At 38.4% G+C, this 27,572-nt stretch overlaps 1 protein-coding gene across 12 annotated transcripts; it reads right to left on the bottom strand.

Annotated features, from left to right (window-relative positions):
* Window positions 1–565: 565 nt before the first annotated feature.
* On the bottom strand, window positions 566–27,247 carry LOC121510906 (filensin). Of its 12 annotated transcripts, XM_041789255.1 has the most exons (12): window positions 27,117–27,247; window positions 26,784–26,846; window positions 24,872–24,992; window positions 16,919–16,972; window positions 14,916–15,931; window positions 12,278–12,338; window positions 11,367–11,462; window positions 9,831–9,923; window positions 3,647–3,760; window positions 2,792–3,012; window positions 2,322–2,413; window positions 566–2,124 (listed from the first exon to the last, which is right to left on the bottom strand). In XM_041789255.1, the coding sequence occupies exons 5-12, from the start codon at window positions 15,287–15,289 to the stop codon at window positions 1,145–1,147; spliced, it is 2,031 nt and encodes a 676-aa protein (XP_041645189.1). In that variant the 5' UTR covers window positions 15,290–15,931; window positions 16,919–16,972; window positions 24,872–24,992; window positions 26,784–26,846; window positions 27,117–27,247; the 3' UTR covers window positions 566–1,144. The 12 variants fall into 12 exon arrangements, with proteins under 12 accessions (XP_041645189.1, XP_041645191.1, XP_041645192.1 ...); XM_041789257.1 differs by having other exon boundaries at window positions 14,916–16,972; XM_041789258.1 differs by lacking the exon at window positions 16,919–16,972 and having other exon boundaries at window positions 14,916–15,691.
* Between the last annotated feature and the right edge of the window lie 325 nt (window positions 27,248–27,572).

Below are 27,572 nucleotides of genomic sequence, written 5' to 3'. Positions count from 1 at the left end.
GAGGTATATATATAGTATGTCAAGGAGTTGCCTTTTCTACTTTTTTGTTAGCCCCAAGCAGCCAAAAAAGTCTTAATGTAGAATTTAGAGCTGGGAGGGAAATATTTCTTTATCCCAAAGATTAGAGGAACTGAGCGAAAAACTGGAAAAACATTTTTGCAACATGGTTTATTGGAAATTGTATTCATTTTAAAAACTCTAGAGACTACCTAGGCACAGGGGAAACAATCTAATTTTTCTAAATGCACAAATGTATCACACTCTCCTGCTTTCTTTTAATTTTTTATAGCTCCTCTTTTGAGATTTAATGTCACATTTGTTTGCTCAAAGCATTTAATCATAGTTCCACCAGCTTGAATACACTTCTAAGTCTTCTTCTTACACATTTAATTTAGTTCCTTATTGTTTCTTTGATATCAAAGATAATTTTTCTACCTTTCATTCATTTCCACTCGTATCCTATTAAGGACAAATGAATGTTACCTTAACCAGAAGGGCAGCAGCTTTGAAAAGAGAAATATTAGTCTGTAGAACATTTAAAAATGTCAACACATACACATCCACATTGTGTTTAAGTGGTTTTATTCCTTTTAAATCATTTTTGGAAATGGTATAATGTTCAATGTCTGGCAAAAAAACAACATCAGTTGATGTTTGAATTATATTTATTATTCAATATATCAAAGCAAATTAATACACAGCAAAATTGTGCTGAGGGCAGGCAGTGGCATCCAATTAAACAAATGAGCTCAGAGGGGAAAGTTGGAGTTCTAAGACAGAGTTCAGAAGGGTGGCACAACTTCTCTTGTTTCTTTTCTCATTAAAAAATTTATTGGTGGAGCTTCAGTTTTCATTTTCCCAAGTTTTCAGACAGTAAAGGACTCAGCATGAGCATGGGTGTTAGATCGAACAACAACAGCATTACTTATGGAACCAGCCAAACGTATTCTGGACGCAAGACCAGAGACTGCAAGCAAATGAAAGAGGGTTGACTATCAAAGCAGGAATGTGAACGATGGTCTTGTTACAGAAGTTTGAGGAACAGTTGCATTTATGTAGCCTGACTTCAACATCAGGATTGTCCTGGGTCGTTTAGGACCCTGGTGGATTTGCACAAATGGCTCTTATGGCAGGTTTTTTGTTTTCAGTGCTTCTTCTTGCTGGACTTCTCAATCATGGTCTCCACCACCATGGAAGTCTCCTCATAACCTTTCATCTTGCGGCCATTGGAGAACTTTTCCACAGACTCCACCACCTCCACCTTCTCGTAGCTCAAGGCATCGGGGGTGTAGCTGCTGGAGCTGGTGCTAGAGCTGGAGCTGGTGCTGGTACCTCGAGGTGCAGGCTTTGGAGTTGGCCCACCAGGACCGACATCGTCCTTGTTTTTCTTAGGTTGGTCAGCAGCTGGGGTGGGATCTTTAGGGCCGGAGCTCGGCCCAGAGGGTGGAGGGACTGGGCTTGGATCTTTGGAGTTAGGCTGAGGTTCTAAATCCTTGGGCTTCCCTGTACCTCCATTGTCTTTACCCCTTCCACCCTTATTATCATCCTTTCCTTCCTCGCCCTTGGAAGGCTCGGTGGGGCTGAGGGGTTCAGGGATCACGAGTGGCTGAGGTGTAGGAGAGGGAGTTCTGTGTCCATATGACTCACATGGAGGCGTCGTTCCATCTCTGATAGTGACAAAGACATGGCCGGCTGATGGCGTGGAGGTGAAGAAGCAGGGATCCGGGTAGCTGCCATCACCAGTGACGAGAACATAGCGACCCTTGGTGTAAAAGTCGGCAATTGGCTCGGGCTTCTTGTACTTCCTCATTCTGTCTCTGACGATATTACAAAGAGTATCGAAGGCCTTGCTGATCTGAGCTCCATCTGGGACGTCCTGTGGAGACACTCCGGTAATAACAGGCCTGTGCTCGCTTCTCTTCACCCTCTCCTCCTGCACCTCCTCATATGGGATCCCCTTTGCATCTTCATCCTGAGCATCTCCACTGGCTCCCTCACTCCTCTCCTCCTGGCCGCTGTCAATCACATCTTTTGGGGACAGCTCTTTTTTCTTGAAGACCTTCTTTGCCAGGATCTTCTGGCGGGGCTTGATGCTGGTGATATCTTGGATGGCCAGGGTGATATCTGATCACAAGCAAAGTCATCAGTCAGCTAGTTAAAAGTTGTGAATGAAGAGAACTAAAAAGGGATGCACACTAACACACAAAGGGTCTGCTATGTTTAAGACAAAAAACATTACTGAGGGCGTTAAGTTATCTCATTTGCAGTTAATTGTGTCCCTGACAATAAGTCTCACTGTGATGTTCTTATGGCGGCCTTACCTCTCCCTCGGCTTGATGCAGTGGGTGTGTGAGCGAAGCGATAATTAGTGGTGAACAGGGTAATGGGAGTGCCAATTATCGCTGAATTCAACCTGCAGGGAAGAGAGCAGCGAAATGTCAAACATGCAACTGAGCAGCTGTGATATGTGGGAGAGACATCTTTACAAGATTTTTAAAAAAGTGCAGGTAAGATAAAATATGTAGATCTTACTCTTGTACGAAAATATCTTTACTAAAACAAAAATCAACCACTTTAATAGTTTTCCTAGTACTGTAAAGATACATTTGTTATCACACAGTGCCATCTGCTGGACAATCCTGGATTCTACAGGACATAAGCTACTATCTCTGTTGCTTCTATAACTATGAAACAGACCTAAAATAAGTTAGTATAAGCCTTTTATTCATACAGAGGAGGGTCTGTGTTGGGGTATCTCTTTATTACCAGTACCTGAGTAGAGGCAGCTCACCTGTTGTCTTCGTTCTCGATGATCCTCTTGTACCTCTCCAGCTCGTTCTCCAGAGATGTCTGGTACATGGAAAGGTGGCGACATTCATTGGTGTACTTCTCTAAAGACCTCTCAGCCTCCTCAATCTCCTTTCGCAGGGATTCAATCTGCTCATTGTACATCTGGATCTCATCATCGTACGTCTCCTGTGTACTTTTGATGGCTTGTTCCAACATTGAAGTCTGAAAAAGCAGAGGCAGGATATAACAAAATAAAACAGCACAACAGTAGTTCACTGTGCAATGAAAAATGTCCCTGATGAAACATAGCTTGTATTTCATGAGGTGGTCATGGCTGACATCTAGTGGTTATTCTGCAACACTGATATTCTTGCACAACAATACTAGTATTTAGGCTGCAAAGACCTTTACCTACAGACCTTTAAACTATCTTTATCTTTGAGGTGCTTGTTTCATGAAAGATACATAAAAGCTAAAATAAATGGCAAAAGTAATTGACAATTATTGTTAAAATAAATACATGCTTGGAATAAGTTTATTTACAGTAATTTTGTCTTCAGCAGTTAGTCTGAGAGATACGGCTCTTTAAATAAACACCTATGCTCTTTAATATCCTTGCTGTCGCTGTTCTTTATTTTCCAAGAGGACCAATCAGTTATTAATCATACAATTAAAACTATCTGCAGAAATCTAAATAGAAGATGATCTTAAATTTGTTGGTCTACTTCTAGTGGAAGTACTGTACATTTAGAGATTGTGTTTGATAGAAATCCATCTAATTGTACATGTCTGTAAATACAGGCTTCACAAAAGAAGAACATTATTTGCATGAAATCACAATGATGCAGTGACCAACCTCAGTCTGTAGGCGTTGTTTCTGAGCCTGCAGCTGACAGAGGGCGCTCTTGAACTCTTCAAGCTGACTCTGCAGCCCTGGCACTTTCCTCTGGGCCAGCAGCTTCTCCTGCTCCTGGAAACATCAAGCATTCATGAATGAGAACATGCAACAGGAAACAGTTTACATCTACAGCATGGATTCACTCATGACAAGTGTATTTCGACACAGGCAAAGAAGCCTATATTTCAAATTTCAGTCCATCAGAATAATTTCACAAATCATTTTACAAATGCAAAGGTACAACAAGACATTTTACTTGTTTTCCATTTTACGATGTTATTTCATTAAGTATTTATAAGGGGAGCATTCAGAGACTGACTTCAGCGTAGTTAAATATGAAGTGAAAAGAATGTGTGTGGTTTTTAATACCTCACCTGAGGTCACATAGTTAAAGTTGACAGAGGAGCTCCTGTATCAAATGGCATTATCCATTTCAGGGCAATTCCATATTAAGATCTACAAGGCTTCCTTTGCTAATTTAACGATACAGTGTGTGGATTCCTGCACTGAAATCATGGTATCAATTTAAAGGGGACATATTATGCATATAGGTTGCTATGGATTCATGTGGGGCCAAAGGTTCCACAACCCGGGACTCTGTTATTTTTCCAACAGATTATTTTCCCATGCCCCTCGGAAAATGCAAGGACATTCAGAGCTGAGCAGACCTGGGTTGTGTCAATCCGCCACATGAAAGTTCTGCACAGTACTGTGTATATATATATATATATATATATATATATATATATACATACATATATATTAGGGCTGGGACGATTCACTTTTCTCCCGATTCGATTTTTTTAGGTGCCGATTCGATTTAAATTGCGATTCTACGATATTGCCGATTTTTGCAATCTTTTGTTAGCTTTTTAAACACCAGTGAAAAAGATGAATGATAATGATGCCTACAGACTATATCAGGAAAAATGCACATCACATATGTATAACAATACATCACAAAATATGTCTAACTAGAGAATACAAAATAGTTTTAAAATGGTCAAGTGCAGGGTTTCTCAGTTTATTCACAACAATTTAATATCAATTTCACAGAATTTGACACAGACTGAGCTAAATACTGAATATGAAGTGCATAAAGTCTAAACATATGTGTGTAGTATATATATGTACAACTTATTATGTAATTTTAAGTTAATATCGAATTTAACAATGTAGAATTAAGCTATTTAAAAAAATATATAGTCCTGCATCATCTCGCATTTTACCTATCTTTGTTCAATCTGAAGATGAGGATTTTCCCCATTTGTTGCACTGAATTAAAATGCTACCGTGATTTTTTTTTTTTTTTTTTAAGAAAGGGGAATAAATTATTATAGAGTGAATGTACTCCAATCCTTTATATTTCATATTTTATCAGTTTTTTATGTCATCACATAATGTGTTTGTGGAGGGAGATTATGGGAGACGAGCTGATCGTCACGTCCAGCTTTAAGACTTATGAACTGTGTTTTGCGGAGGGCATGACGTGACAGGCCAGTATTTCTTTCTTGTTACCGAAGCCGTCATTCTTAACGACACTACACGGGACAGGTCCTTACAAATAATATGACTGTGACTATGGTTGCATGAGTAGAGACCAGCGGTAGCTTCGACGGGCTTGTTTGTTGACGTTAGCCGTTAGCTGTAGCGCTAACGCGATGATGCCTAACTAGTAGATTCGTTGTGTTGTCTCAGTATTTTACTCTGGCGTGGCATATCTTGCAAACGACTGTCTAACTCCTGTCTAAGTTTGTGCTGTCGTTAATGTTTTGGAAGCCAAAATAAGTCTACACATCCACTATGAAGGCGGCAGAAGTCGCTCTACTTAGTAGGTACAAGCAACCGGCTCACGCAGACCGGAAGTATCGTGTGATCTTGTTGTCTCAAGAGAGAAGAAGCAAGAGTCAACTGCCAGCTGGCGATGCCTGCCGCCAACTAGCGGTCAGGGGTGAAATTGCACCACAAACTACCGCACCAACAACGTGAATAATTAGCCAATTAATAAAATATCGATACTGCATTTTAAAATATCGACACAATATTGCGCCAGGAAGTATCGCGATATTTCAGTGTATCGATTTTTTTGTCCCACCCCTAATATATATATATATATATCTGTATAACGGCATTTACTAGTATGTCTTTTTCTCTTCTCCTGTTCTTCCGTGTGATGTGATGTTCTTCCATGCATTATTATATAAAAGCCAGGAGGAGAACAAATGATCTTTAGTACTTACTCCTCAGAGATTTAAATCAACCAATAAAAAAAAAACCATCTCCATCCAGAGTAGCTTTACCTCTGAGAACACCCTCCCCCACCCCGGTCACACTTCCTCACACGTGCTCATCCATTCTTCCAAAGCCCCCATAATTATGAATCCTCACACACTGAAAATCATGACAGTACTTGTGTCCATAGCACTGCTTGACTTAATCATACACTTGAAAATATATATAGACAAATGCAGGTGGAAATACATCCAAAGTGTTTTTGTCATTTTCATCTGATAGCACACATATGATGGGACGCTGAGCTGAGGTAATTTATAGCAATATTGTACAACAGTGAGTTGTATGATTTAAGGGTATCAAAACAGCGTAAATTACTTAAATTGTGCTCTTAAGGGACATCAGGCAAAAATTTCAGGTGAAACAACATTTTCAATATCGCTTTTGTTACTGTTAGTCTACAGCCAATCACACCTTCTCAGCAATAAATCTTATTCATGTAGCATTACTATAGTGTGGAATTTGAGAAACCATAGTCATCGTATACCACTACTAAATGGCAAAACAAACTTACAGCCTCTTCCTCACAAACTGTCTAGTACTGAGAAGTCCAGTAAAGACCAGTTACAACTTTCAATTAAACGGGACACATTCTCCAAGTTGATATAGTGTGTACATATTTGTGTATATAGGTAAATCTGTTTGTAAGTAGCAAGGTGGTGACATCAGTTATAACATACAGTCATAAAACAGATGTAACATGAAACAACACGTTAGGGTAAAAAAAGAATATTCTATTAACATACTTAAATAGTAGTAGTAAGCATTACCTTAACCAAGAATTAACACATTCCCCATATTGTGAAACACTACCTTTTACTTTTAGCTTATTTTACTTCAGAGTATCTATAGCAGTTGTATTTTAAAATAGGAAATGCTTGTAGAAAAATGTAGGTACAAGAGGACTAAGGCCCCACCGTTCAGTTAATGACACATTGCTTGGAGCTACAAAATGCACTCAAACATTGACTCCAAGACCGCCATTGAAATGCATTACACATTTTCTTTGACAGTTTAATTTCAATTTATACAGTTATAACTCAGGAAAATGGTTAAATGACCTGCTTGGGGTATGCAGCAGTCCACACAGAAGTTCAGCTTCAAAAATAAAAACAAGGGTGTTTAAATTTGTTTTACGGTAAGGTAACATAGGGATAGCAAAGTCTGCTGCACCGTCACAAGTATAATCTCATACACTTTGTCAGTAACATCCTGTATAACCTCATCTTGTGTCAAACTTTTCTACCTAATGTTACAAAAGTAAGCTAAACACTGCTAACACTATGGCAAACTTCAGCTTTGTAATGTCAACTCTTTATATCATCTTTTCAACCTAGTATTTTTGTTCTGGGGCAAGTGTGGCTCAGTAGGTAAAGTCAGCTGTCTCACAATCATAAGGTTGTAGGCTTGATTCCCAGCTTCTACAGTCCTTGCGCAAAACACTTAACCCCAGTTTGACTGTGTGTATATGGGTATGAATATTTGAATGAAATTAGCTTATACTGATGGCCAATTCTACATAGGAACCTCCATCGGTGCATGAAAGGGTATGAATGTGTAGGTGTGACCTAGGGTGTAAAGGTGATTTAAGTAATCAGATGGCCAGAAAAGAGCAATACAAGCTCAAGTCCATTCTTAGACAACTGGGCATCAATTTTAACCATAGCATTAGATTTAAATTATAGCACCACCCAGTTAAAAACTATCATTAACTTGGGCAGGCACCGATTGTTTGTCTGAGTAAGCTCAGGGGATGGAGCTTAGCAAGAGGTCAACTCCTAGCAATTGTTTGAGTTTCAGAGGAATTAATCCATCTCTTTTCATATGATAAAAACTGCCACCTCAGATTATCATTGTTTTTATCAGCCAGTTTCCTGCTTTGTTTTCCAAAACAAACTCAAGACCTACCTTTTTACTCTGGCTTTTACCTGAATTTAATTATCCTCATCTTTATCTGTTTTAGTGATTTAGGTTTTATCTGCAGACGTTAGTCCATTTTTCTCCCGTTTTCGCTGCTCCTCACAGAGACTTCCATGTTTTGCAGCCCGAAGCCGAGCAGCTGTGTTGCGCACTGATGTGACATCAGTGCAGCCCCCTACTGTTGTATGTCTAGCTCCACCTTTTTGGGATGGACAGGTAAGATTGGTACCCCTATGGAAGGGTGCCAGTTGCTCTATGGAAATGCAAAAAAATGTGTGCCGTTCTGCACTGAACTTAGCAGGACTGCTTGGTGGAAACGACCTATTGTACTGCTTTACCACAGTTGATAGCAGTAATGAGCCTCCTCGCCACTCTCAGGTCCCCCAAAAGGGGCAGGTATTGCTGTAGCCCAGAGACTTCTTGAATCACATGCACTACTCTCATACCCTTTTACATCACAATCCCTTGGCTCATTACTACTAACCCTTACCCTGATGGGGTATTTTTAAAATCAACATTGGATGTAATTAGGTAAAAAACAAAGTTTAAGCTTGTTACATCTAACAACTGTGGTAAAACTGTAAACTTCACCTCAGGCCCGACAATAGAGTTCTGCAACCAGACTGTCTTCTGTTAGTGGAACAGTGTCTATTTGCCCAATATTGCCACCAACTGTTGTGTCATTGTGTAAGTTTCACAAGGGGCCTGACAGTAGAGAAATTAACACAGACTGGCTTGATACATTTTGGTGTACATCATCATTTCATGTTTCTTTAGCAGTCCTACCCAATAAAGGGGGAAAATATCATGTGACAAAACAAATTGGTATGATTTAATAATTCTTCTGAATTTCAAAGAGTAGCCTTTAACTCTTTGGGTGCCAGAGTTTTTTCAAGAAAATATTCAATTTTGATATCAAGATTTCAAAAGGCTGTAGCTCGAAAGTGGTAAGAGATAAAGGCATACTGTAAATGAAAAAAATCTTCAGTATGGCCCAAAGTTTGTGATGGGAGTAAATTCACTCATCTAATTTGCATATTCTCAGATCACCAGGCGGCCTCCACCGCCATTGGCTGTGTGTTTTCTTCCATGGCTTCTAACATGGCTGCCCCTCCCTCCATGGTGTTTTTCATTCCCTACCTCCGTCACTATTCTCTGTGTTTTGACCACCCCGATACCCCCACCACATCCCCTCCCTCAGTGAGGCAAAGCATTGGCCTCAGTATGTGCTGCTTGTGGACTATCATGGCGCACGGACACGCTGTCGGTGCTCACAGACACACCGTCAGTCTCACCCAGTTTCACGACTGAACGTCATGTCAGAGGGTGATTATTCCTCTATTCCTCCCAGCATTGTGAGTATTCTTGCTACAATTCGCTGTCTTTCTCTCTGTTACGCTCTGACTACAACCACCTCTTCCTTGTCTCCTTGACCCGGGGGTCTCTCTCCAAAACTTTGAATAGAAACACACCCACAAATGCTGCTAGGATTGAAGTTACTCATGTCTGCTATCTCCTGGTCTAAAGTAGTAACGACATTAGGCATTATATTTGCAGCTAGAGCCTGTTTAATTCAGCAATGTTGCTTGTCGCAATTTTGCAACTTTGGCGCTTAAAGGGTTAAGATACTGAATGCTAACAGTAGCTGATTGTCTGACCAGGATGTTTTAACTTTAATTTTGGCATGACGTCTGTATGGATTGTCACTGCTTATCATCTTGACATTCACTCAAACACAGATGAAATGAAAATCTGCGGCAGATAACTTTAATTTTTTCATCCTACAACCTGTGAGAGTATTTTCAGTTGGACCTAAAGCCAGTAATCTCACCTACTGTGTAAGCATAGTCACGACTGTTGCACATAATCTCTCTAAGGGACTGCAGAACACAAAGAAACACACATGTAGTGCTAACATTAGTGACCTCACCTCGGAGATGCCCACTGACACGTTGGGAGTGAGGGGAAGAGTCTGGTTGATTTGCTGCAAAATGTTTACATAGGTCTGGATCTCTGCCAGGTTCTGTATGGGAGATGAAAACAGAAAAGAAACATAAATACACAACAGATAGAAGAGCATCCCTGGGCAATATCATTTTTGCAAACTTCAATCATGTTATCTGTGTGTCAGACAAGCATGTGTAACCTCGTTATTATGCACTTCCTTGTTCAGAGAATGAAGTATCAAACAGAAAATTTTCCTTAAACTGTAATATATATTCATTTATGGTGATAGCATTTTTACAGATAATTTTTTTCCATATCCATTTGTGCAAGCATGATCTCAGATGCTGCAATAAAGAGAAGAAATATGTCCTCTCTCTGCGGGGAATACTTCAAAGCCCAGGTATAAAAGACCATGGCGTCATATCTTTTCTATTCTTTCCCACATAATCAAGAAACCCCAGTTTCTTTTGATATGCTCATCTCAAATCTGCAGAGTCATGCATTAATTCATAGCTAAATCAGCGTTGGGTGTAAATGAAAAAGAGAGAAGCTGCTCAAGCAATGGAAAGTGCACTTGATGCATTACATAACCTTTCTGTTGTTTTTTTTTTCTGGTCTCAGCTTATATACAGTATGTCCACATTTTGGTGAACCTCCAAGCCATTTCCACTGCACAGAGGCTAATATATCAGCTTTGTCATATGCAGGGCTCCTGCAAGAATCGTGCCCCTCTGCAATCCTTTCCCTCACTCACATCACATATGGTATATTGCTGCTTAAGCCCCAGGTACATCAAACAAATCCTTCAGCAATTTGTGGAGGTTTTGTGCTTTGAGTACTAATGACAACACTGATCTCTATGGAACTTTGACTTCATATTCCTGGTATGGATTAGGTTTCTCCACTGAATGTGAATAAAGCAAGGAGAATAACAACCCTCAGAACACAGATGCACTTGAATGAAGAACAATATAATGGTAGCAATATGGGTGATTTATAAACTGTGTTGAGCAATGATATAGAATATTTTGTAGCTATTTCAAAAACAGTTTCACCCTATGTCTTCTGGGATTATGTATGTTCTCTTGCATCAATTCATATTAATTTACCAACAAAGATTACGACTGTGTCAGTTAGCCATTGACAAAAATTTTGATTTCTTTAGTCCTTTGTTTTATTTATGCAACACTACATTTCCCCAGACTAGACCAGAGTGATCAAGCAGAAGCCCTTACGGCCAGGGGGAGGGATGCAAACCCAGGGAGACGTCTAAGATACCAAGGCTGTGATGTACTTTAATTAAAATTAACAAATTTTAAGCTCAGAAGCGAAGTATTTCCTATGCTGTACTAATCCTGACCCCTTTTAAAAATGCAAGCTCACGCTTGATTATAATTGTAAAGGCATGTTATTGTTGCTAAAGTACTTGGGGAAATTTGGCTTGAACAGTAAGTGAGTTTCCGGTCAGTAAATCTTGAGGTTGGTTAGTTTTTAATCGATAGCCAAAAAGGCCGCTGACCTTCTTGTGTCTATCTCTGGTTGAGTTAATATCATCTTGCAGAAACTGTGATTGGATCTGGTACTCCAGGTTTCTGAGCAGAGCACTGTCAGCCTCCTGCGGAAGAGAAGAGGGAAACAAGGCAACCCAAAGAAAAACAAAGGTAAGGGATTATTTAAAATTGTAAGTGTCACAAAAGCATACTGTAGCAACTACTGTATTAACTATGCTCTTAATAACACGGGAAAACTCTTCATTGTCCTACCTAGCCTTAATCTGTAAATCTGACCTCAGTAGAGCTATCTCTTACTTCAGAAACTGATTACAGATTCACTGTCTGACATGCCAGAATTTGTACAATTTAGCAAAAAGCCATCTGTTCAACCACCAAAATGTCAAATTTTCACCAGGTTTGATGCATGTGCAAGATTTGGTGAATTTACGGACACATTCAGGCCACCAAAAATAGTTAAAGAAGCAGGAGAATAATGATAAAAATTCCATGCATTCTAATAGGGTCCTCACTTCGAGGTTGGTGCTAACTGTTATAACGCTTGATTATATCCAGACAAAACCTCAGATTCAAAGGTTGTTTCAGGAAATAATACATTGTAATGCAACCTGAATACCTTTTTATTATTACTAGACTAGAAGTGAGTCCCATTTCAGTCTGTTTTGAAATTGGTAAAGGTAGTTTCAGGTATGCCACGCTTTCAGCTAGGAATCTACTACAGTGTAAGTAAATAAAAGGTCTTGGAGGATGACGTATGAGGTTGTAGATGTTTTAATTATTGCTGTATGACCTAGATCTGACTAATTTGTTTTTGTAATAGTTTGCATCTTCTGTGTGTGTATGTCTGTAATTGTGCTGCTGCCTTGTGATTGAGATTCTTGATCTTAATGAGGCTTTCCTGGTTAAATAAATACCATACCTTATTTAGCTGTTCCAGTGTGCCTCGTAGCTGTTCTTGATAACCACATTCATTTCTGTATCTGCGACACAAAAATTTTTGATTATTTCCTGATTCAAAAAGCAGTGCTCCCTGATATATTCATATTAACTAACAAATAATACCTTCCTTCAATAATGTCTTATTTAGTATATTTAATTCCATATTTGTTCACAATGAGGAAAGGCAAATTGACAAATTCATCTTAAAGGCTCTGTCTCTCTTCATCTGTCAGTTTACCCAGAGATGGTTGATATCCGTCTCAGCTGGTCACTAAAATAGTTTGGCCTATAGTAACCCAAAGACAGCTGAAATTTATCGATTACTGGGAGAGTGCTGATACTTTCAAATGACTTTCCGTCACAACAAAGACATACATTTTTTTAATACTGTAACAGTGCCATCTTTGAATTATCCAGAGTAACTTAGACAAAATTAAAAAGTTTACAAAAACATTGTTTTAATATGAAGCGAGCATTATTAAAAAAACGTGTTAACAGTTTAACAGAAAGAGAGGTTTGGAGGATTTATCTGTGATGCTGTAATGTAACATTATTCTGGTGTAATGTCTATTTCGATGGCTTGATTTCTGTAATTATAAGCAAAGCCACATTATTATACTTATTGTTACCATTATTATTATCAACAGAACTTCTGTATATTATTATACAGAATTGCTTTTTTCTTTGATTTTTTTTGTTATTTAATTTTAGATAAAAATAAGTCATTTGGTACTTGTTTGTGGCAGGGTTATTTGTTGATCTCACTAGGTGAGGTTTTGAGATAAGCCCAAAATGGGTTTCTGCCTCAACTACACATTTGATTTACTTTTATTCACTGACTGCTTTTATAAATGTGCTAATAAACTAAACTAAATTAGACCAGTTCTTTTGTAAATAATAAAAATTTCAATTTGAGTGATGAAAATATGCAATAAAGGCTAAGATTTAAAAGCTTAGAAGTGAAGCCATGCTCTAAAATGTAACGCTGCTTAATTATGGCAAAAATCATCACCATTACTCTGATTGATATTAAAAAAAAATTATTGAACACTTTTACTCATAGATTTTACAGCATCAGCATTAAAAGGGACATCACAAGGATTGATAGACATATTTAATTCTGTTTTTATTTCTATAATGGTTAATAATTACAAAAAACTAATATTTTCCCTTTTTTTCTTCATATATCTGTATGAAGAGTTCAATTGCAAGATCAGACCCTTTTGCATAAATTTACCTAAAACTTACTATTTTTATTGTGTAGTCCAGGCAAAATAAATAAGACAAATATTGTGTTGGTTTGTTGAAGTAGAAATTCACTTTTTTTTTAAAACTACAACCACAATCAGTTAAAATTCACCCGAGGCTGTTCTTTTAATGTGTCAAAGTATATTTTAATAAGTCTCTCAGTCATTGACCTTTTCTAAGAGTTTGTTTTGCAGTACCTGGTGTCATAAAAAATTGTAAACATGAATCTAAATATTATAAATGTCTAATCATATATAAAATGGACGTGAGGAAATTTAACCCATAACAAACCATTAAATTTCTCTCCATTTTATTTCACACCGGCAAATAAACAAGGGATGCTGGAAAAACCTTTCTATTACTGCACTACCTAATCACAAGTCATAGATCAACCTTCAACATGGATACCACAGGCATAAAAGACACTCATGAGTGGGACGTGCCAGTAGATTTGCTCATTGCTTTATGTGAAGAAAAAGCCAGATGTTCATAGAAGTTTCAGGAAAGAGCGATGAGTCCTAAAAAGATTTAGAGTATGACTAATCATTACCTGTCATGTAGTTCTTTTGTCCTGGGGTAAATGAGCTGCTCGTTGTCTGTGGTTAAATAATTTCTCTTGGTCAGTGCCATTTCTGAAAACAATTGCACTCTAATAATGGGTCAATTTTACCAGCTGGCTGTTCTGGGTATATAGAAATCCCTAGTGGTCTTTTGTTAATTATTACTTTACAACAATTACATGCTTGTATTATTTTTGTGTTTCAATAATGTGCGTCTAATTTTGTAAATATTACCATTTTAAGATTATTTAGGTGGAGGCTTTGAATTTGCTCTGTTTTCTGACTCCTCCTACACTGTATATTATTTATCCTTGTCATTTTTGCATTTTATTCTTTAAAATGCAGAAGGAATAAACAACATAAAATGACATGAACAAATAGAGGTATCTTAAAAATTGATTTTACCTGGAGTACACAAATTTTAAAAATGTTTATGAAACTTTGAGAGAATTAGTTACATTTTTGCAAATGAACTCTTCATACATACTTTTAGTTTGCTTGATTGCTTCAAAATAAACGTCTAAATTCATAGTTTCTCCTGTTTGATTAGGTTTTTACATAGTTATGTATCTGATGTTACTAGCTGATCATTATTTGTAGGCAGTTTTGTTAACTGTTCTGCTACTTTGGGGAGGAAAATAGATTTTTTTCTCAATGAGTCACCTCCTCGGGTTAGATCAAAGTAACATCTTCACTTCTTTCTTGCTGTTATGGTTCTTTGTCTGTTTCTCTCCATTGAAGATTTCTGAACAACCTAGTCAGTCTGATGAAAGATCTGTCCTTGACACACTCATCAAACGAACCACTTACTTGCTGGTGAATTCGTCCAGCATGCGGCACACATCTTTCAGCTCTCTTTCCAGCTTGGTGTGCTCAGACACCAGCTCCCTGATTCGTTGTCTGTTGACCTCGATCTGCTCTGTGAAGGCCTCCTCCAGCCCGCTGGCCTCCTCCATCCGCTGCAGTGTCTCCAGCTGCTTGCGGAATACGGCGTTGCGTTGCTCAAGGACTCGGGCTCTGTTGATGTACCGAGCAAAGCGGCTGTTGAGCTCCTGAAGGCTCTCCCAGCCCTGGATGGCTGAGATGCCTGCAGAGCTTTCAGAGTCCTCGGGTTCCTCGTCAAAGACATCTGAGCGCTCGTACTTTTCCTTGCGCACCTCGCGCAGGTAGCTGGTCTTGAACATGGTGGTACACTTCTCTCCTCTGGGTTTGGTGGTATCCCCTGGAGTGCTCGGTTCCCTTCAGCACCTTTAATGTGTGAAAACTTGGGTGCTCACCCTTGGCTGTCTCATGCTAGACTAAAAGCTGCACAGCACTGACGGCTGGCGAAATAGCCCCCAAAACCTCCCCCTGGTCATGGCCACACATGCTGCCAACCTGGGGCCTTCCACAGTTTATTGTTGTCTTTGTGGCAGAGATTAGAAAAGCCATGCTGTTGATGACAAAGCAGAACCCCCAAAACAAACAAGCGACTGGCCCGCGAAAGCACTAGGTTGTCACACACCATTATTTTGGTTCATAGTCAGCTGCTTTCTAGATCCCTGTTTGATACGGCAGATTGGCGCCCAGGACAGAGGGGAAATTTCCTGTAGGATCATTTGTGCAGACCGTGGAGAGCATAACTGTTAGAAGTCAATATGTGTTGATGCAATGCAGTGGAGCAAAATGTCTGTGTACAGGCAGGTAACTAAGAGTATTGAGCAAAACAATAAAATACAGACACAGATCCATTGATATTTGACCAGGCAGACATGGAGAACTGTGTTAGACAATCATGCAGTATAGGCTGTTCTCTTCGCTTCTTGTTTTGGAAATTAAATTTCTCCCTGGATGAAGGAGAAAAAAGGAGTATCAATGAGTGAAAGTGAGCAGAAAGACTATGGTGTTGAGATCTAAAAGTTTTCCCTAACTGAAACAATAAAAAAGGTAAGTCGTATTCAAATAACAAAGTGTGACAAAGGTTGTAATGGTTGTGTTTTGCTCAGAAGATGTCTCTGACAGGAAATATCACAGCACTTTGAATTTTTTAATAAGAAATCACCGGGTTATTTCTTTTGTGGTACATTTACTCCTCATCTCATTGTATCTTTGTCCTTTTTTTATATTTCTATTTCCTCTCATTTACAAAAACATTAAAGCTAAATGAGAGCAAAAAGAAAGTGATAGAAGAATGTGGAAAAATCTAAGAGCTTCTGTCGCCACCTGCTCTCTGCATGCTGATGTAAAGGGCCTCTGGACAGATCGAGCAAGTTGTCTGTAAAACAGCTGAGTGAAACACATGTCATGGCTTTTCATCAGCATATTTTAGCCCCAGCAAAGCCCCTGGTTTAAAAAGCAGACTGCTAATCAAGCTGCCATATAAAAATCTGACAACCAAACAAAAACTCAAATTAGTGGTGTTACTTCAATTAACTTCTAATCCACTACAGAAAAAAATAGAATTTTATTAAAATTAATGTCCCAATATTTAAACAACAGCATTTTCAATTACTTTGTTTTAAGATTATAATATCTAACACCCTCCTGTTCCAAATGATCATCTATCTTTAAATTTGAGATTTTAAGTAGAAATGTTGGAGACTGTGCGGCTAAACAGAAGCAAAATATTTCCTACTTAAAATTCCTGTAATGTCCCAAACTATATTTATATTGGAATGGTAATCATATAGCATTAAATAAGGTATTAAAAAACAAATACATGTGAAAAAGGGGGGTGATACAAAACTAGTGCAGGAATGCATTCAAAGAGAGTCGCTAAATTCAGCGGCAACAACATTAGAAAACTTGTATGGAATATTTTTGGAAATATTTACAATGAAGGAATGTAGTTATTCTTCGACAATCCAGGTAAACAAGTTTTGACGAATCTGGAAAAAAATGACGGAAGTTTTTAATTTCCTTTTATTTGTTTCAATTGCAAAAAGAGACAGACAAAACACAAAGTTTAAAAAAATTCGTCCAATTTTATTGTTTTTGTTTGATTACACGATTATTTCTGTGCCACATGCTTTACTCTCCCAGTTTCTGTTTTGACCACAAAAATGAAAAAACAAAAACAAAATTTAAAAACTGGGTCCATTTGTTCTTTGTTTCAAGAAAGACTTGGAAGAAAAACAGGAAAAATTTGACCCAATAAAATTATTTCAAAATAAAAGATTTCCATGTCAAAAGAAAAGCAAACAGAGCTATCCACTGTGTTTTACTGAATCATAACACAGTGTTGCAAAAAAACCTTTGCCCCCTTTCTGATTCCTGAATTTTTTTCACATGTAAATATTTCAGATCATTAAACCATTTTTTACATTTCACAAAGACAACCCAAGCAAATACAAAAGGCAGTGTTAGAATGATTATTTAATTTTTCTAAGGGGGGGAAAAAATCCAAACCTATCTGGCCCTGTGTGAAAAAGTAATTACGCCCCTTGTTAAATCATGAGTCAACTGTGATTAACCACAGTTTTTGGAAAGCTGAGTTCAATTTCACTGGCCACACCTAGGCCTGATTACCGCCAGATTTGTTGAATCAAGAAATCTCTTAAATAGAAGCTGTCAAACAAAGTGAAGTAGACTACAAGATCTCCAAAAGAAACACATCATGCCACAATCCAAAGAAATTCAAGAACAAATGAGAAACAAAGTGATTGAAATCTATCAGTCTGGAAAAGGTTACAAAGCCATTTCCAAGGCTTTGGGACCCCAGCAAACCACAGTCAGAGCTATTATCCACAAATGGAGAAAACTGGGAACCAGTCTTGATTCAAGCCTTGACCATGTCAACAATTGATAAAAATATTGCTTTTAATGCATTATTATTTTTGGCACAATGAGAGTTTTCAAATAAAATTACACTTGTTAACCTCGTGTACACAAACAGTCTGCCTCATAAAAGTGCTATAAAAATGTAATACATAAATATTTGTTTTACTTTAACTGCATCAGATCTTTTCAACAACTTCAGACCTATCCATAGATATAAAGTGCATTATAATTTTTAAATATTTTTTATGTTTTTATAGCCTTTTTGTCATTAGAACCCCTGATTTTTTTCAGTGGGAAAAACACACAAATCTCTCCTCATCCCCATCCATTGAATTGTCTTTTCAACAACTAATGCCCAAAGTACCGAGTGCTGGTCACTCACAAAAAGCTGGGCATGAAAATCCCAGAATTAGGGCAGGACAGTGCAAGTCAACTGAAGTTGGGATACTCATTCTTCCACTGGAGACAGCAGTTGAGAATAGTCTAGCTATGTGCATAGTGTTCCCTAAAGAGCTGGGTCTTTAGCTTTCACTTGAAAGTAGAGAGGGACTCTGTGGATCAAATGGAGTTGGGTAATTCATTCCATCATTTAGAGACAACAGAGGAGAGGAGTCGTGATGCGTGATATTACAAGAGCCGGTACCAGGAGTTGTGCTGATGCTCTGTCAGGTAGGGTCTGATCCTCTTGGAGTTATAGAGGGCAGATCGGCAGGACCGAGCAATTGAGGCCACATGAACCTTGAAGGTTAGCTGGTTATCAATCATGACACCCAGATTTCGGGCAGACTTAGTGGGCATGACATTATTTGATCCGAGCTGGATAGTGATCTGTGGTTCCACAGTGGGATTGGCTGGATTGATAATAAGCTCAGTCTTGGACAGGTCAAAATGGCAGGCGGAAAAAATGGCAGTGTCACTTTATGGGAGGGAGACCAAAGGATTTCACCATTTCATGACCTCCATCGAGGGGTGTCATACTCCACTGCCTCTTCCTCCTCCTTTTCCTCTGCCTGCTCCTCCTCTTCGTTTTCCCCTGTCAAGTTGCAGGGTCCCTCTCTGTCTGGAAGGTACTCCACCCCTGAATCCTTCTGGCTCCAAGGTTAGTCTTCACTGCTCATATCCTCCTCAGAAACATGCCGCTCACTCCCCTCAGGCGACTGCACACATGCAGCAACTGCCTGTCCCAAGTTCAGATAGCGCTTCATGGTTGTCCTCTGCAGAAATGACCAGCCAACTTGTGTTTGAAGTTCACTTTTTTTCTTGATCAGAAGGACGCCTCATTGGATGTGTGGAATAGCATGTTTTTGCAGATATGTAAACACAGACAGTGTTTGTGTATGTGTGTGTGGGTGTGTGTGTCTTGCTGCAGTCTTGCAGTCCTCTGAGGAGAATGAGGAGCATGTTTCTGAGGTGGATTTTACCAGCAGTGAGGATTTATCTGACAGTCAGGACTGATTAGGGAAAGAATTCCCTCTGGACACAGAAGGACCATGCACAGGCATGTTTGTCTGTATATGTTTGTGTGTGACAATCAAAAAATCCCAGGTCATCCAGGCCTTCACTAACCTTGCAAAGAAGATGGATACGCCCATTTCCTTGTTTTTCACTGGCGAATCCATCTTGCAAAGCTCCCATCTGAACTGTTTGGGCCCGGTTAGAAAGTGACAGGACCAATCAGCTACGAGGGGCGGTACTCTCAGGCGCAGCAGAGTCATGACGTAAACAAGCAGCAGCAAGAGCTGGTGCAGTTATGGAGGAAGAAATTAGCGTGGATGTTGCTAAAGCACCAGTTTTATCAGAACTCGACGACATTTCTTTGTGAAAAGAAGAACAAAGAACAGCAGTGAGTTGTTTTCTTTTCAAAAACGACAAAAGTCGAGTACTTACATGTCTGTAGTCGCCATGTTTTGTGTTATTCCTCAGTAGCGGCGCACGCGCAGCTTGCTAGCGGCTACGTCACGTACTTTATTGCTCTGATTGGCCCGTAGAGATATGACAGACAGAACGTTCACCCAATCATACTCCGAGGATTTTTCAAATCCTCTGCCTTTTTTCAAGCGTTTCCTATTGAAGCTTTCTCAGATGAATGTGTGGAACAAATCCATCTGGCGTGTCAGGTTAGGCCTTCACTGAAATTTCCCTGAAACTTTATGTGATGGCCTCTGGTGGTTTAAGGGGGTCATTACACCTGAAACATCTTTTCCTTATACTTTGAAGGGAGAGGCTTAGATTTATTAGGTATTAATGGAAAAAACATTATAATATGTCAGGGTTATAGTATATGAAAAATATGTTGTTATAATGGGAGACAATGTGGCAAATTTGGTCATGAAAGGTGAAAGACTGTTGGTGTGATGCAAATCTCCTATTCTATACACTTCCATTACACAGGATTTTGGAATGAGGAAATAAAAATGAAAAAAAAAAAAAAAAAAATTGGCAAAATTTCAAACAGTTAGCCTTTAAACTGACTGGTATATTGAGAGCCGAAAAAAAAAAAAAAAAAAAAAAAAAAAAAAAAAAAATGTCACTTTTGGTCCCCAAGATGCTACGAGGGTTAAAAAATTAAATAATCATTCTAACACTGCATTTTGTACTTGCTTGGGTTGTCTTTGTGAAACATAAAAATTGGTTTAATGATCCGAAACATTTAAGTGTGATAAATATGCAAAAACCTCAGGAATCAGAAAGGGGGCAAATACTTTTTCATGGCACTGTAAGCCTACATGCCCTATATGGAGTATTACAAATAGCGTTAATTGTACATGTGTTTGTGAATTAATGGACTACATTTTAATCAGAGGAAAAATACATTATTATGAATAAATAAGTCTAGACTGCTGGAAGTATTTATCCATGAACACAGCACGAGACATAAGCCAACAAAAATATTTGTTAACAGCTACAAATTTGCCAGATTGTTGCTTCAATATTTACTTTTTATCTTAGTGCTAAATTTTCTATATAAACCATTCATTCATTTTTTTTGCTAAATTTACCCATTGGGTCACATGTTTCTTGTTCTTCAAGTCTTCTTTAAAACAAAAAACAAAATGAATGGGAAATTTTTCAGTTTCTTCCTTTTTTTCAAAAATAGAATACAAGAGTTTCTCCTGTTTTTGAGGCTTGTTTCAACCAGGAAATGGACCTGCCTGAAACTACACTGACCCAAAGTGGCTCAACAAACACTGAAAGACTTAGCACATGGCAAAACCTAAAGACATAATAACAGCATCTGGCATAGACATAATTGTTTAATCATGATTGTCTTGTTTTCATGATTGTGGGGAACCAAAAATTGCAGTTGAAACTGAAACTGAATTAATTGCCCAGCACTAATGTATGTTGATTCGAATACATATTTTTGACAGGTTTCCTAGTGTGTATGTGTAAGATGATTTTGATAAAGGGATGGACCCTCTTGGAAACAGTTATGGAAGACTGATAGACTATACCTGAAGTGAGCGGATTCACCCAGGACAAGTGGCTTAAAAACTATTCCTTCTCTAGACTCCAAAAACTAGAAAATGTGTTACTGCGGAAATTACAAAATACTGTACAGTTTTTTAACCTGCCTTTTCAAATACAGATACAATTTATTTTAAAAATGAGGTTTTAAATTTCAATCCTTGTAATGGTGATATTTCCTGCTTTGATGTTGCTCTAGGAAATTCTCACATGTACTTGGCTGGAAATCAAGCATCAGCCATGTGTTTCAGAAAAATAATGCCAATGTGGAAACACCAAAAAAACAGAGTCCACTTGAGGCTGGCTCAAAAACATCCATGTTATAATAAAACAAGGTATCAACATCACCCTGATTTTATTGCATATTTTATCTTTTTTAAACAACAGACAAATTGGGGTGTTGTCAGGAAATACTCGATTGTATATTTACCAGCACGTTAAAAGAAACTATTACAAGGAGATTAAATTTTAGAGTCAAATCTGACTGTTGAAATGCACATAAAAGGTATGTGACATCAGTGTGACAACTCCGGTCAATGTATGGAATCATTTGTGCAGTTTGATGGAGAGAGACTGAATAGACGTTCATATACACCTATAACTTCGTTTATTTTATAATGTAATGACGCTGATCCCTGATAAGAGAAGTCAATATTATGTTTAACTCACTGATATGATCCAGGATCATAATAGCTGCTAAACAGCATGTTTTTTTTTCTTATTTTAAGCTTTCAAAATGCTAAAAACTAAATTTTTTTTCCATTTTTAGCAAATCATTTCAGATGAGATGTTTTCAGCCAGAAAGGGACAGGTCTGGCGTCGTTTGGACAAAGTACCAGGATGGATTGCTCTCATCACTGACCAAAGCACTGAGTCTGAGACCGTTTCCTTCAACCAATGAGCAATGACTCCTAATGACATCTTCCTCCATGTCTGTGTAAATCACCATCTTCAGTCAGTAAAACACAGATAAGCAAACATTGTCCATCACTCTGTCCTCATTGTTTACCATGTAAAATATATCTTTTGTAGTTCACATATGATTAAAAACTGCTTTGTCTTCTCTGACATGAAGTAATCCTGAGATTAATTTGAAGTCCATCTCAATGTCCTCTGACATTTGAAGTCACCTCTGACCTGTGTCCCAGTCTGCTGTGACTCACACTGTTATAATGGATCCAACAATTGGATAAATATTACTTCGTGCCCTTTAGGAGCATGTTAACCCAGCTGAATGTTTGGTTTCTTGCTGCCGTACAGACTGTCTCCATATAAAGAGAGAAGGAATGAACAAATACTAAAGAAAGGTTGAGTAACAAAAAGTGAACACCAGGTTGATTTGCAAGTAGTGTGGCAGATTATTTACACAAATTGTCTCAAAAAGGAGCCCCTACCTCAGAGGAAGTGAGATCTGACATTAACAGAATGCTTCTGTGAAGACTGAAAGCTCGTAAATAAAGATGTTCAATGGATTTTTTTCATTGCTTCTTATTTCCTTATAACGCCGTCACCAATAAACTACATGACTATCTGTCCGCCCTTATGCAGAGGTAATAGATTAAAGGTCTTGTTTTGTGCATATTGTTGATGGTTGGTGGAGAAGACACCCATAGCAAACTGCCCTCCTTTTCCATCTTTATGCATCGCTTGCGAGTGGCAGTAAATTTGAGTCCCCGGTGAGATTAGAAAGCTGTCCAGAGTTGGAAATGAATGCCTAGTGTTTATCCCGCTGATCCTGCCTCTTGGGCTACAGTTAAAGACACGAGCAAGGCCAAACACACAGCTTCTTCTTATTTAGAGGGCAATAAAAAAATAATAGGAACATGCAAAGTCACTCCTCTCATCTCTCTTGAGCCTACGGAGCAAATGTGTTCAAGCCCTAGGAAAGAAAGCAACTTCTTCCTCATCCTGTGTCCATTATAGATCCATTATTATCCTTTATTATATCCAAACTGCAACGACACTATCTGACAGCAGTGTGCGCTTGCCGTGCAGAGAGCCAACGCAAAAAGCCATTTGGCAGCTATTGACACACGATTGTCAGAGGAAAAATAAAGAACAGCAGCACTAGCCTTACATCACAATAAGGCATTGATCCTTAAGAGTCATCAGTGCTGCTGTCTGTGTGGGTTTATCTGATGTTAGGGATGGTTGATCACAGAGATTTGGTGCTGACAGCTTCCTGCAGCTCTGCCTTTACACTGGACCCTGGCTGAAAAGAGCAACCAGGGATAAGATTCTGATCAGAGTCACTAATTACTGATTTCTTGTTTTAAGATATAAGGCATGAAATAACCTTCTAATACCTGTAAGAGGCTTGTTTGTTAGCAGAGATTTATAAACTTCAACATCTCATCTTTCCCCAAAGAGCCACTTTGTTATCAGTGCTAGTCACAGCCTATGGTCTGAATATCAAATAGGATTTTCCTTTTCTCTGTTTCAATCAAAACCTTCACATGGAAAGCCACTTGTAAAAGGAATCAGGGGTGATTTATTTACATCTTCATGATGTTCTCAAGTGAATTTGATTCACTGTCAACCCTGGATATCATGATGGAGCAGTAATGATGATGTTTGAAATATGTATGAATGTTTGTAAGTAAAATATGTGCATTTTAAGATCTGCAGTACATGAGAACTCTAATTGAGGCTGTTGAAGAAATCACAACCCCAGAGACCATGCGGCTGAAACCTCATCATCTAAGAAACAAACACCACCTGATGCAATGTGCAAACAAAATCTGCAGTTGTACACATTGAGCTGTGAGAGGTGGTTTCTCAAGGATTTTTTAAAATAAGAAGTTTTGTGTTTTATGTGAAACTGTATTAGTGGTATCAAACTGATTTGGCAGCTCTCGCTGCTGTGTTTCGCAGCTACTTCCTCTTCTTCTTTGGTGGTTTAATAGCCAGCGTTTACTGGCATTACTGCCACATGGATTGGCAGTAAATACTGTTACATTCATATTAACATTTTATCTTTTAATGGTTTGGATGAATTCTTCGTGGGACAATGTGCACCGAACCATGACCCCAAACAGTGATGGTTTGGGACAAATATAAAAACTGTTACACTGTAACAAAAACTGTAACAAATTTTTAACTTCTTTACACAATTTTTTCACCCATTTTTGCCACTCAGTAACCGCTTTCCACAACTTTTTTTCAGCCAGTTTTTGCCACTTGCAACCTTTTTGACAATGTTCAGCCTTTTTGTTCTCTTTTTACAATTAGTAAGTTAATTTTCCCTTAAATTAATTTCAGTTCTTTCAACTTTATTCTCTGGCATCCTGGTGTTTGTGTACATCATGCTTAGCTCTAGTCTGGCATTACTTTCCATATGGTTTTAACAATAACAAAAAATGTAATTCTGTTTTCTGAGAAGGGATTTACATCTTGAAAAGGGCTGAACTGTACAACATCACAAATTTAAAAAAAAAAAAAACATTTTTGTTGCTTAAATAGGAGTAATTATTATTTAGGTTAAATATAAAATATGGTTATCACAGTTTAACTTTACAATGGACCATGATTTTGCTGACCTCCATGGTCCCTCCATTTGGCTTGGCCCCAGAAAGCTCTCCTCTCTTGTCTTGGTTGTGGATAATGTCTGCAGAGTCCAGATCTTCCCCAGGCATGTTTTAGTTCTTCCTCCAAGATCTACTGCAACCGAGACAGTGGAGATACAAACAAAAACATATTTGAACATGAACACAGTCACATACGACAATGCCAAAAATAAATCTGTCAAGATATAACTTTTATTTTGATTGATTAGCACATAGGCACAAATGTTTGTAGGCTGTTTGATCCGGCAGTATGTGGAGTACCTATCATTGCACATGTGCACATTGTGCCCAGACACATACACAAACACACAGTTTACCAAGCATATGAAGTCCTATCTCTGGTATCAGTGCATTAGAGATCAAAATGTAACTGGGTTGATTTTTAAAAACCAGAACCTAAAACATAAGGCAAGCTACTAAGAGCCACTAAGACTAGTGAAGTCAATTATTCTGTTTGAAATAATTAGAAAAGGCTTTAGTGTTTGGTGTGCTGTCAAAAAGAAAAAAAAGAAAGGAAAAAATGCCCAGCAATAAAGGACAGAAAAGGTAGGCCTAAAATACTAGTTTCTCAATATTTAGAAGTTAAAAATTAGACTTGATTTTCCACTTCAGAGCCAATGAAGCCTGTCAGAGCTAGATGAGCTACTTTAGGCAATTGTTGCCTGTAGCTTTTTGATTTCATCTCTATTGCCACAGCTAATTTTTTTCTACTCCCCTCTAGTGGTAAAACATTTGTCATCACTGGCTGAATGTACTGTAGGAAACTCATCACATTTTAAGTACAATATATCAGTTTTTTGTGCCTGTGCAGAGTTTCATGGATATGAGCTCAACATATTGTAACTGTGTTGACAAAAACACAGTTGTCTGTAGCTCTTTTGTTCACCTCTGTGAGACTTTCCACTTTTCATGAAGTGGAGATTTGCAGATGGTTGTAATGCACCTAAAATAGGAAAGCTACGACAGGTGACTGCTGCTGTTTGTCATTTTAAGATATCTCCTTGGGTTGTTAGTTTGCCTTTATGATGTCTTTCATGGTGGTTAAAATAGCTTTTACATGACAGAATATTGATTGTGAGTTATATTTTGGGCACTTTTGTGCCTTGTTGCGTTTTTTGGCTAGAAACTATCAGCTGTATCTGGCAACATGGGTCTCCTTAGGTAATTCTTATGATGATTTCTAAAAAAAGTCATAATTTGGGCCATGTGGTGATATCAAGTCACCAAATCCGTCTTCAGAACTCTGTGTGGACTGTTATTTTCACTAGTATCAAATAGAAAAAGTAATCAATTAATGATAATCTCATATTGTTCATACAGGGTGAATTCAGCTAAAATTGGCTATCAGGTAAAATGCTCCAGAAAAGGTTGGAGCAATATAGCTCATTAAAATTTATCTGCCAATAATGATGGCTGATCTTTAACTGTTGCCTTAACCCTTTTTGATATTTAACAACAGTTTTTATTGGCCAGAGTTTACTCAGTTTGGGGGCAGAGTGTTAAGTGAGGTGAAGGAGGGGGAAAATGCAGAAAGAGAGAATGGCAAAGCAAAACTGACCCATAACTAATAAGAGGAATAGAGAGATTTTAGGAAAGTTTAATGATAAAGTAAAATACCTTTGTTTATGTATTTGACATGCTCTTTTAAATTAAAAAAAAAAAGTTAGAAATTTAATATAAACTTTTATTTTTCTGGGAAAAGGTAATTTTAGACACTTTTACCACATGGTTATTCAAGAGACCTGTGTCTGTGTCCATATATAAAAGTATCATTAGATCTTGTGCATGGAATATTTGAGAATCAAATAGACCCTTTACCAAAAACTGGCCCATTTTAGATGAATCCACCCTACGCAGATCATGTCTGTGCTTAATATAGGCCTACCTTACACATATTGTTCCATGTTGTGGTAGTTCATGAATGGCCATCAGAAATTGCCTCTTTACCCTGTCCAGAAGACAGCATGGTGAGCAATAAAAAGATAGGCTTTTTCAGCCAACTGCTGGAGAAAAAAACTTATGGTCTATCTCAGTCAATTGAATTAGCTATGGCTAAGACAATTATTTAACTTTTGCTAACTCCTCTGCAGGGCTCCTCAAAAACATCATGGCGGCATTCAAATTCTTCAAAACCCAAATAAATTAACACACAGTTGCTTACATAATGAACGCATGTAACATCAAACAAATACTGAGCTAAACATTGCTGTTTACGGACCTTCATGAAGCCGATGAACTTTTAACCCTTCTCGCTCGTGAAACCAACCTCCCACGCGCGCAGATGCACCTGCCTGGTCTTGCAGCTGCCGAAAGCGTGACGTTGTTTCTCTCCACGTGTCGTCGGTGGCTCACAGAGGAGGGGGAAGAAGGAGACGACACCTTTACCCCTCTTTCTTTCAAACAGGCGCAGTGTAGGAGAGAGAAGCGGAGCGGAAGCAGATAAAAGCTCAAGGAGGCAGATGGAGCGACGCACGGCAGGTTTTCTGAGAAGAAAAACACTTCGGTGATGTTGAATTGGCTCGCTAAGCAGAGAAAAGTCACTGTGTAATCTTTAGGATAAGCTGGTAAGTACATGACATTGTTAAGTTTCACAGGAGACTCAGAGAGAGTAGAGAAATGTCACATCAGGGATTACTTTTGCAGACGAATTCATGTATCCATTATTTGCATGCCC

Source organism: Cheilinus undulatus, linkage group 6 (genome assembly GCF_018320785.1).
Source record: "Cheilinus undulatus linkage group 6, ASM1832078v1, whole genome shotgun sequence".
Taxonomy (NCBI): domain Eukaryota; kingdom Metazoa; phylum Chordata; class Actinopteri; order Labriformes; family Labridae; genus Cheilinus; species Cheilinus undulatus.
Note: the sequence above shows the minus strand (reverse complement) of the source record. Positions and strands in the feature narration are given on the sequence as shown.

What these genes read in the sequence shown, in the direction of transcription:
- LOC121510906 (XM_041789257.1), bottom strand. Translation starts at nt 15,289, where the DNA reads ATGTTCAAGACCAGCTACCTGCGCGAGGTGCGCAAGGAAAAGTACGAG. An exon ending in ATCGAGAACGAAGACAACAG is followed by an intron (nt 2,414 to 2,791) that starts GTGAGCTGCCTC and finishes TCTTCCCTGCAG; the next exon opens with GTTGAATTCAGCGATAATTG. An exon ending in TGCATCAAGCCGAGGGAGAG is followed by an intron (nt 2,125 to 2,321) that starts GTAAGGCCGCCA and finishes GCTTGTGATCAG; the next exon opens with ATATCACCCTGGCCATCCAA.